This window comes from Gallinula chloropus (genome assembly GCF_964237585.1).
Source record: "Gallinula chloropus genome assembly, chromosome: 3".
Lineage (NCBI taxonomy): Eukaryota > Metazoa > Chordata > Aves > Gruiformes > Rallidae > Gallinula > Gallinula chloropus.
In genome coordinates, this window is record NC_140087.1 from 23,584,890 (window position 1) to 23,596,890 (window position 12,001).

At 39.6% G+C, this 12,001-nt stretch overlaps 1 protein-coding gene across 1 annotated transcript in view; it reads right to left on the reverse strand.

Annotated features, from left to right (window-relative positions):
• Positions 1 to 2,335: 2,335 nt before the first annotated feature.
• HBS1L (HBS1 like translational GTPase) overlaps positions 2,336 to 12,001 on the reverse strand; it is a 59,970-nt gene continuing 50,304 nt past the window's right edge. The window contains exons 13-18 of the mRNA XM_084262604.1: positions 9,536 to 9,640; positions 7,533 to 7,623; positions 5,843 to 5,951; positions 5,119 to 5,219; positions 4,049 to 4,193; positions 2,336 to 3,009 (exon numbers count right to left, since the gene is read on the reverse strand). Of these exons, the coding sequence (XP_084118730.1) occupies positions 2,998 to 3,009; positions 4,049 to 4,193; positions 5,119 to 5,219; positions 5,843 to 5,951; positions 7,533 to 7,623; positions 9,536 to 9,640 (563 nt within the window). The 3' untranslated portion in view covers positions 2,336 to 2,997. The remainder of the gene's footprint in view (positions 3,010 to 4,048; positions 4,194 to 5,118; positions 5,220 to 5,842; positions 5,952 to 7,532; positions 7,624 to 9,535; positions 9,641 to 12,001) is intronic.

Here is a 12,001-nt window from a genome sequence, read left to right on the forward strand (position 1 = left end):
CTGAACTCCTCCTCTCTCCCTCTGCCTTCCTGTCACCGAAACCCTGGCAGCTACAGCAGAAAAGAGGAAGCAGTGGGGAGGGGGAAATTACTATTTCTTGGCTCGTTTCTAGGAGTTGAAGCAGGGAGGCAGGATCAGCTTAGCTGTCAGAAAACATCTCCCCTCTGTCTATAGGAACTAAAGTACTGAAGAAAGGAAGACAAAAAACCAAAACATTTGACAGGGAAATTTCTCCCTATACCAGTTTTTCAAGCTACAGTCTGAAGACATTTTACACCAAAATAATTCAAGACCCAAAATCCTAGCCAAGGACCTGCTCCTTAGCATCAGTAGACACTTGGACTAGCATGTCTACAGCTCATGTTCACTGCTTTGTCACCATCAGTGATTCTCCTTTTAACCCCAAAAACACTGCTTCTGCCAAAAGTCTTTAAACATAAGAAACTCTGGGTTTTTTACACCAATATTCCCCAAACATCAAACAGTACAAGCAGCAGAGTGGCTCTTCGGTTCGAAACAGTTGAGAACAATCCTACCTGGTGCACTCTGTGGTAAGTTGTCAGAAATCCAGTTTTTAAATGAGCAGCAAGACATCAGTTTTCATGCTTTCCCTTCCATAGATATTCCAACAGAAGCCACCTTACCATAGAGAAGCCCATTACTTACAATTAGGTTCTTCTTTAACTTCCCTGAACTACCCAGTAAAAGCTGTGTAAAAGACATTTTTCTCCAAGAGCGAATGCTCAGATTTATCAAACTGCTGTAAGACTGCATGCCGCCTGTGTACACTCAGGGATATTCAACCCACCACATCCCTACTGGAGAGCAGTATGTCAGCACCAAGAGGAGACAGTGAACACCTCAAGCAGCATTTTAGATGTTTCTGCACCCTAGACCGCTGCCAAGCCATCAAGTTTCTTGTGGATCGACAGGCAAACACACTTTGATGGAATAAAGGTGCTATGTTTTTGTTGCACAACAGGATCATTTACACATTGACCAAACGGTGCCTGTGGGCAGAGTTCAAATCAGCACTGAAAGGTAGTGCAGTCATGTTGAAACTGGATTAGGCAATACCCCCGGCTCTCCCAAACTACAGACTGGGAAAGGATACAGTAGCTTTTCTGTAGTCACAGCACTCAGAGCCACAAAATTTAATGTGGGGTGCATGAGGAGGATTATCAGACATTCACCCCGCATCACACTTCCTTGTGCACAGACAGTAAGGAATTGACTGAAGTCTTGAAACTGAAGACACGTTCTTCTGACTGTCCCCTGACTTAATAGCAACCTAAATATCTTGAAGGTTTGAAGGCAAAGTCAAGTGGAACCAGTTCAACAGAGCAGCTTGGCAGTATGGATCTCCGGAATCCAAGCAGCGCACTGAAACCTTCATGGCCAGCATATTGAAACGAGCAAGTTTTTAAATGCAATTTTTGGACTAGAAAAAGACACAACAAAGAGCAAAAAATCATAAGCATTAAGTTGGGCACTAACAGTTTTCAGATATTTCAGGTTCATAAGTTTTACAAGTCATTTACATGTGAAGCAGCACTGGTACTCCTACAACGTCCACGCAGTCAGAAGTACAATTTGCCTACATGGCCAAGCGCAGGTTACCTGCTGAACTGTAGCTAACGCACGTAAGTGCTGAAGGTACCTACCAAAAAATAGCACATGGGAAGAGTTGGTATGGACCAGACACAAGTGAACTAAACTACATTCATAGGCTTTTTGTCATCTTCACTACACAGGGCACAGCTTTATTTCGGTTAACCAGTGACTGATGCTCTGAACAGAGTAATTTAGTTCCTCCCCTGCACTATTAACTATGGTCAGAGTGGAGTTGTTTCCACCCTTCACTCGCATACAGGTCCTACAACATCTGAGGTCCTCCCACACTTCCTATTAAAAAACAATTAAAACCCCAGTAATCTTGGAAGTTGCAGTAAAGTGTTTCTGTCCTGAGCTTATGCTGGAGGTGGCAGAAAGACCCCATTTTCAGCTTGGGACATCTCGCCCGCCCTCTCAGTGAAGGGCAGGAAGGAGTCTGAGACCTGAGTAAGCACAGCAGTCTTTCACATACATCCCAAGACTAAACTGCCAGCTTCAGTTCAAAAGAGCACCGAGCCTGGATGAGAGACGTGTTCGCGCAGTAGCTGCACTGAGGAAGACGTGAGAAAAACTGAAATTATTTCCACAGAAAGACAAGTCTCATGCCAGTTTCACATTTTAACTCATAAGTTTACTCTGAAACTTCTGAGGTCTGGAAAGTAAAGAATGCTTTAACACAATTTAGAAGCGTTTAAACAACAAAGGAGCACGGAGACAAGAATTATGCTCAGACCAAGTTATTTTATTATTCTTACAATTTAAAAAATAAAATTAGCCAATGTTGGCACAGCTTCCGCTACACAGCAAAAGAAAACTGTTTTTAAATAAATTTCGGGACAGGCAAAACAATCCTGGAATAATACCACATGCCATTCTCTTGAAACCAAAAGTAAATACTTCTTTTTCTTCCTCCCCTCCTCAGAATATGCATTCAACTGAAACCTAAAAATATATTAGACCAATAAAGTTACTTTACTGAATTAATGTGCAGCAAAAAAAAAAGCAAATCAAAGAAAATATGTAAACAACTTTTATCTGGAAGTAAGGAGTTTGTTTCAGATGATTCATCATCTTCTTCTCTAATTGAACTTTCTATGCTCTTTCCATCAAGCTCTCTAAGGGCTAAATTCCACATGGAGAAACACAGGAGATTCTTGAGATCGAGAAGTGCAACATTAGAAGTTCCTCATGAGTTGGCATCTTGTTCTGCAGTGGGAGAGACCGATGAAGGGCTTCCCAGACGTCTCACATGATTTAACTTTTGTCATCATCATCTTCTCTCCAGTTAATTGCACTTGGTTCCTTCAACTGAAGCAACTGGACTCTTAAACAGAAGTTTGGATATTGCATTTTGGTTGGACGGCGGAAGTTCTGGCACCACTGTCATTCTTTAATCTAAAAATATATGCAAATTGAAAAAACCCTATGGTGAAAAATGAAGTACTAAATGGAAAACGATCACAGCTTTTTTCAACATGATATAGTTAGCTGTGGAAAAAAAAATAATTCCTTTTGCTCTGAAATTCTCTGGAACACGATCACAAGTACTAAAACAGCAATTCCCACCAACCAAAGGGGTTTTAGTCCCCAGTTCTACAAACACTAGACATCACAGATCTAAACAGGAGCCCGTTCACTTCAAGTTAAAGCCCTAATTCTGTAACCTATTTAAGGGCAGAGAAACTGTTAAGAGCCTTAAAGCTCCACCAGGCCCAGAGCCGCTGACAGGCCTAGCACATCACTCCTACGCACACAGGAGGAGAAGCCAGAAATTCTCACCCTCCAGTTCCAAATTTTGACACGAAATGACTCAGCTTTAACTCTCAGTACCAGAACTTGGTTAACGTGACTAAATTCCTCTCCTCGGGCCTAGAAGCAGAAATTAAATTCTAACCCAAAATCATAGTAAAGATTTTTTTCAGGTGACAGACAGATGGGCATTCATGTGTTCGGCTCTTAAGAGGAGGCAAAACATTTATATTTCGCCCCACAGACTTTGCTTCCTCTCACAGAGGATCAGAAAGTATCTATAGACATCATCTATAGACATCTAACGTACAACTATCTCTAATGCTATCAGAACAAGATTTGGAACCCAACCTAGCCACAGTAAAAATGACAGACACTTCTTATTCACAGACTACATACAGTCTATTTATGCAGGCAATTAGATTTCAGAAAGGCTGATGTATGTTAAAACTTTGAAACTCATATCATTCACATATTGTATGTAATTTTTGCTCCTAATAAATTGAACAGAACCCTGGCAAGTTTTCCTTCTGTCTTGCTGAAGCACTGTCTCCCTTTCAGCAGATAAATTCACTTTTTTAGGCCACAGGGTGTAAAACAGTTCTCAAACATAAAAACTAAATGCTAAGTGGAAGTTAACACCGTACCCTTATGGTACAGAGAGTCTGTTACACAAATGCCATACCTCTGTGACAACTCCTGCAGCAATAGTGGAACCGCTGTAGCGTAACATAAATCTCCCAAGCTCTTTAAAGTCTTTATACAATTCTAGAGCAACAGGTCTTTGAGTCTGTAGTTCTATTAGAGCATTTTGTCCTTTAGTCAAGAGCCTGCAGGTAAATAAGCAGATATCTCTATTATAAAAATATTCTTTTACAAATTAAAGAAAGGGCAGTGAATAAATGGAAAAAACATCAAATAAAAAAGCCAAAAGTATAATGATCAAACCTTGATTTCAACATAACCCCAAACCACCAGGCTGAAAACTTACTTGCCCGGGAGCATACCTTTTAAAAATTTTTCTTCAGAAATTAGAGAAGAGTATCCACCAGAACATTCGGCAAATTGTTCTGAAGTTAATTATCTCATTAATACCCATTTTTTCACATCTAGCAAAATTAACTCTTGTTTCAAAACCAATGACTAAAGAGCCAATTCACTGCTTGCTCTGTAGAAGTTGTTACTTTTCCTCCCTTTACCTTTCAGCATCAGTTTCAGTCGTGCAGTTTCTAGAAAAGGATTATTCTGGTCAAGTTGTACATATCAAACAACATTTCTACCCAAATACAGCTTTAAAAGGTAAGTTTCCATAGTTTAACTTGTATGGGAAGACTCTTCAAGTCTCATCTTCTTCAACTGCTGGATAGTAAGAGTTTATTTTAGACAGCAACCTATCTCCAGAGTTACACAAAGCTTCCCATGCTATTACAGGGTGGGGAAAGAAAACAGACAATGGGAGAAAAAGGAAAAAAAGTCCTTTAAGTGCAGGGCTGGAGACCTAGGATTCACTCCCAATTCTGCAAGTGATGTTAGGCAAATCATTTTATTCCTCAGTTGCTCAGCATTCATCAAGTGGGCAGTAGGTTTTACACTCTGTAAAGTGCTCTGAAATCTAAACACGAAGCCAACTAAAACAATGAAAGCATGTTCTTATAAACACACTATTGCTTCTTACTAGACCCTGCTTGATATACCATATATTAATCAAAAGTCAGATCATTTCCAGAGTGATTTTTAACTATTCAAAACACTTACTTAGGTTTTTTCTTTGTCACTTCACCAGTGCTTTTGTGCAGGACACTCAACAGTCTTCTAATGGTAGCAGGTTCACTTACAGTTTGATAGTGTAAAAGCACCTAAAAATATTTTTTCAGTTATGAAACATTCTACAACAATCAGAAAGTCTAGTCATTAATGCTTCTTTTAGACTGATTTTTTCTAAACAAATGCTTTTAAAACTTCTTTCACAGGAATCCCTTATATTCAGTAACTGTTCCTACTTTGTTATCTCTACAGATGTGACATAAAGGTCACGTATTAATTTATCATTAATACATTTCTTCATTCTTAAGTGTTTTGTTTGTGCCACCACAGTGCAGCTCTGCAGCATGAACTTATATTTTACATATTTTAAAAGGTATCTTACAACTAAGCACATCATTATATTCCTACAAGGTGTGAGCTTTCTCAAGGACAGTCAAGTCTGACTCTGATGGAGCTCAAGTTCTCTGAAATGTCTCAGCTATGTATTAAAAGTCAGTAACAATATGCCAGGATTTACTATCTTACTTATACTTACTGCATAAGCAGCCACAAGAGCCCCTCATCCCCTTCAAATTACAGAAGAATTTCCTCTGGAGGGATAGAACCACTTCTAAATGCTAAATGTCTCTCACTGGGGTGAGGCGAGGGGTCAAACAGTGAAGGGAAACGTCCTGAGCAATCTGTAAAGAACACAGGAACTTTCACAGAGACTTACAGGAAATCCTTTAGTGATTGGAACCTCAATATTGAAGATGAGAACACGAGCTCTGAAACGAGTGCAAACTTTAATGGGTTCCTTGGGATCACAAAACACACAGCCAACACTAAAAGAGAGGAGAACAAGAGAAACTGATGCATATCTTGACATATAAAAGTTAATCACTGTGCTGGAAAAAGATAAACGTTGAAGAGAAGCAAGCAAAGACAACACCACTTTAGTATAACCTGGGGAGGGAAAATAATTCAGGAACACTGTAGTAAAGCCTGTAATGAAATCAATTCCTAGACAATGTCTACAGTACTTTGTGGGTATGCATGAAGAGGTCTGTCTAGTTCAGTGAACAACTTCGTCCATTGCTAATCAGTTTCTAAAAATGTCACTGTTTCCTGTGCGTAGGTACTTTGAAGAATTAAGACTTTCATTCAGAGATTAATTGTTCCAGATCAATAACAAAATACCGTGGGGTGCCCAAAACTGTGGTGCTGTTGCCTGTAACTCTTTTTTTTGGTGGATAAAAGAACACACTGATCAGGATTCTCAAACACTTAAGCTCTCAGCAACACTCATTGAAAAAAAACTCTGCTTGGAGTCACAAGAAAGCTGCTGCTCGTTACAAGCCAATACGGTAGACTAGAGACAGCGTTTTCAGTGGCTAGTTTTAGCCACCTAAAATGAAAGGAAAATTAATCCCACCCAGAAAAACATGACTGAAGAGAATGCACAGCATAAAATACATAGCATAACATATATATCAGATTTAATCAAACTTCATCACTATCAAGAGGACTTCAAGGTTTGTACCTTTTCTTGAAAATTTAACGTTATCTCCAAAAGGTGAACAATATCAAGGGATCCTCAAGCATTCATTCAACAGAGTAGAACAAAATTTTCCACCCCCCATTTACCACAGAGCATCACACCCATTATCAAATGGCAATACAGAAAAACTTGTACTTTTCCCTTAAAAGCAGAGCATAAAGTTGTAAAATTATCAATGCAACGAGTTTTCCAAACAGTAGCTTGAAAGTTTGCTGTCTGAGGTCCAACTGGAACATAAAAAGGCTGAACAAATTACGGATCCAGTTTTCTAGCCTGAACTGACACTTGCCTCAAAGCTTGAGGCTAACAGCACAAAAACTATAGGCTGCAACAGACAGAGATAACTGTGTCCCACTGAATGTATCAGAACGAAAAAAAAAGGGTCAGCAAAACATTTACCCAAAGGTTAGAAGCAGCTAATTGTGTTAAGTAAAGTTTCTATCAGTTCCACTTGTCCAGATTTACTTTACTTACACAATGGCAGTTGTTGGGATGTGTTTTGTTATAATGATTTATGATTCGTTAACCTCTTCCAAAAATCTTTTGTTTTATTTCAACAGTAAGGATTTACTTAATTCAGCATTTAAAATGTCCAAGGACTAGTCTTAAGGGAAAACGCCCTGAAGGTTACCAGTGTCAGCACTGGTATGAAAACTAACAGTATTCGTCTGAGGCTGCCGTTGTACATGTAGCAGATGTTTCCAACGTTTGTACATGCGAGCCAGGTGATATGCATCACTTCGGTTTTAAATATCCTGGTAGCCACATCATTCTTCAAGTAAACCGCTGATTGTTAAGTGTAATAGTTATAAAGCTTTTCATTAAAAACAAACCGTTACTTATACTGAAACCCAGTTTGGCTCACTTGATTTTGATGATATCCATGCCGGTCAAAGTGAGACTAACATGATCTCCTGCTGCAGCCCAATCAACTGGTTCATCATGCAGTGTGATTCCTGGAAATGAGTAAGAACAGAACCTCACAGTGAAGTACCTAGGTTCCGAGCTACAAACAAACAGCTCTGTTTGGGCCATTTGTGCTTCATCAACCATTACTCATCAATTTTCAGTATGAATGGGTTGAGAGTAAAAGCTTTTTAACTGAGATGCCTGAGGAAGCTTTCCCCCGCCCCCCCGTTGGTGAGGACTCGCTATTTTCTCACCCCACCCTGCACAATACCATGGCTTTATTTAAGCCAGAAGAGGGGACCCTGGCACTTGTCACACAGCGCAGATGACGCAGTCCTGAAAACGCTGTAGTACTAATATCTCCATATCTGCCCCACCCATCCTTTGAGGCACACGCACACCCTAGACCGCATCTTTCATATACTTTAATGGTACTATGTCAACTTTCATTTACCTTAAGCGGGTCTGCTGACTCTTTCATAAAAAAGCGTAACCGATGCCTTCCGTTCAAGGCACCGTTCACGCGATGATTAGAAAGCATCTTTAAAAATACATTTTATACTGGTTGTGATGTACTTGAATCACTTTCAAAGGTAACCTGGCTGACAGGTGAGGATAAAACTAACCACTCCTGACTTAACTTTCTGGGAGACGCCAAGAAGGAAAGAAAAAAACCCCTCCGCTTTTCATGAATACAGCACACGGTTATAGGATCCAGTTCTGTTTTGCTACAGATCGTATTTATCAATTTGCAAGTCTGTTCCCAAAACCACTTGTCAAAAAACATGCCAGAAAGCATCCTGGAAGCATGTTAAGTACTTTTGTTTAAAAAGAGTGTTGATAAACATTTCATATATGCATGTCACTCTCACAGAACAAATGAAACTCTGCCTCCTGAAACGAAAAACTAGAATCCTAATGTGCACATTGCCTTCAGTAAATATTGGATGATGAACTATCTCTTCATTAAATATAAATAATATATGCTTAATGAACTAATACCCCCAACCTTCACCTGCATTTCAGCCATTTGATAGGCTGTATGAAAGAAAAAAAATAAATTAACATCACAGAATTGTACCATCGAGGATCACTCAGGCGAAATACATGTTTTTCCATGTTACTTCCTCAACTCCCAAAACAGCAAAGTGACTAGAGTGATCCAATACCCATATTCACCAACATTATTGTAACACTCCTGTGCCTGCATGTAACTGTATCAACAGACACAGTGAAGAGCTTAAGGGCTTAATTTTTTGTTCGTTGGCCAGTGCTGGAAAATCATGATTGTATCTTTCCACTTCCACATGAAACAAAACCAACTCTGCAGTACAGTGAAATTCATCAGGAAACAGAAAAACATTTAATGTCTTGACTCAGCCATTTCTCTTTTTGGATGTCAAATATATTGAAATTTAAAGCCAATTTTCTTATCTTTTGTAGTTGCTCAGGACAAATATATCCTGGAAGTTTGTATATAATGAAAGGATCGGTGACAAATCTCATGAACACCAAACCGCAGAGTCTTCACTCTCAAGCTTTTTCACATCTAATTCGTAAGATTAATTTCTAAAGATTGTTCGGCATCCTCACACTTCCCAACAGCACTAACACTCCACAGCACAGCTGCATATTAACGATTCCTGTAGTGCATAATTTTATTGACATTGTTGGAATTCAGATGCTTTCACAGATGCTTCATAAAACAATGTCAAAAGTCATGAGGCTTTAACATTTGGAATATCTGGTATAGTAAAAAAAGGTTAAAAAAAATTACAAGACATCACATACCCTTCATAGACATATTTATACAGTCACAGTCACATCTAAAGAAATTCGTTTTATGCTTTCATATTTTATGTTTGACAGTTAGTATCAGTTTGACAGTCTGTTACCATTTCAGTAACTGCTTCTAGCCAAGCATTGACCTGAAAGTAAACACGCTTCTGAAGACTGTACCTTTTGCAGTGCAAGTTTCATTGGGAGGCATTGCCAGAAGTCGTTCTCCAATCTGAATATAGCCTGCTTCTATTTTACCAGTCACACAAAATCCTGATCCTTGGTCTGTAATGAACACAGTAATAATTTTTAAAAACTCGATGATAAGATAAATTTCCCATCAAAAATTAGCCCTGCAGCAATGCAGAGTTAAGTTTATAATACAACAAAGAATTTTTTCCCTCCTGGTAGAGTGCTCACTACTTGCAAGTTTGCCAGCTGTGCATCATAATGAAAATGAAACGCTAAATTCAAAACCTGTAGATGTTATGTTTTTCGGAACTAAGGGAGAAATATCCTTCTTTACACAGATGCAGGTACGTGAAGAAATATTTTTCAGTTTTTCAATATTAGATTAAGCCCTCTAATTTCTAGCAATTTTTGTTTAATTCAGCACTTTCTCAATAGAATTACAAATATAAAAACCACACCGAAGCTGTCATACAAATTCTCATGCATACAGGCACACATTCCTATGCCATTTACTGTTTAACCGGGTGAGAATCCTACACGCTCTGCATATTACTTTTACTCCTCGAAAGTCCTAGATTGATTCAGTCCTATTGAATATGAACAACTATTATAACTGTGGATGACCTAAGTATTTCCAAATAAAAGTTCCGCAAAGTTTTTCTTCTTCAATGTCTTAATGCTCTTGAATATGTAATTTATTTCCATAGCTGTGGTACATGAGCACATTTATGCATTCACACCTAAAGAAATATTATGTTTGCAGCTGTGTTTTAAAAAAAGTCCTCTGAAGTCGTCTGACAACAGCCTCTTCAGTATCCATACAAACAACAAATACACCTTTTGCTGAACATTAGAGTTCAGTGAGAAGCAGACACCTTTGTATTTCTGTATGTCACGTTAGATTAAAAGATTAACTTAAAGCTGAATTCAAAAGAGCAAGTTGACCTCAACTCTTCGGGTCACATACTACCAATTTGCTCTGTTGCGTTTATCATCGTTATTGATGAATGCTTCCAGGGAGATGGTGGATGTCTCCTCCCTGGAGGGTGTTCAAGGACAGATTGGATGGGGCTTTGAGCAGGCCAATGTAATGAGAGGTGTCTCTGCCCATGACAGGGGGTGGGGGTTGGAATTTAATGATCCCTTCCAACCCTAACCATTCTATGATTCTATGATCTATGTAGCTGGGAAAACATCACCCCAGTTTTCACAGAATCACAAGGCTGGAAGAGACCTTTGAAGATCATCGAGTCCAACCATTCCTATCCTAAGCTAAACCATATCCCTAAGTACCTCATCGACCCTTTTTTTGAACACATCCAGGGAAGGTGACTCAACCACCTACCTGGGCAGCCTGTTCCATGCCCTGACAACTCTTTCAGTAAAAAATTTTTTTCTAATATCCAATCTAAACCTGCCCTGGCACAGCTTCATGCCATTTCCCCTTGTTCTATCTTCTGTCACCTGGCTGAAGAGACCATCGCCCACGATGGTCCTTTATTCATTCCAACAAATGAAATGAATGTAGTCAATTAAGAGATGACATACAGTGTCGAAAGATCAGAAAACTGGAGCAGCAGGTACCTGCTAGAAAAAGAATCCCCAGGTCATGGTACAAGTACCACCTCAATACAGTACACAAGAGAACCTGAAGCTGGCTCTGCAAGCACTTGCAGGCAATCAGAAATGTGGACTGGTCCCAGGTTCCCAGCTGCCCCCAAACACAAGCAAGAATCATTTCTCTTTTCAATGTTGCTACCAGCTCTGGCTTGGTAAATCAGTGTGGCATTTGAAGCGCTGCCCTCTCCCACACTAACTGCTTCCTGCAAAGGACCGAGTTCCGCCAGCTCCTCGTGAAATCAACGCAAGCACAAGATACACAGTGGGAGACAGAATCAGGGCATTTAAAAAAGAAAAGAAAAGAGACCCAATTTCTGTGTATTGTGGTACTCTGATTCTGCCAGGTCATGTTCTTTGTCCTCGGGATTTGGCTGCTGGTCAAGGTTTCCCTAAAGTCACATCACACCCTACACAACATTGGATGGCAAGTGGGGACTGATGCAGCAGTGAAGGAACTCACAGGGACCTCGTGGATCAGGAGGTATGTTTGCCTACATAGAATATTATGAGGGCTGTGGAGGACAACAGGCTGAGGCAGATGAATCAAACATGTGGGTAACCTTAATAAAGAAAGGGGTTTTCCACGCTACATAAGACTATGCTCAGCACTCTCACTTTTCATACTCTTCTATGGACAGCTCCTCCTGAGCACGCACAGGAATAGAGCTGAGAACTGTTGCTTCATATACTCATACCCGCAGCTACTTCCTCTAGTGGCATCCAAGTCAATTAAAGTATTGAGATCAAAAGGTAAGCAAAAAACAGTCTAAAAACACCTAAAAGGCCACACTTACTGATAAACCCCACATCAAGTCCATTCCAAAGCCATTATTT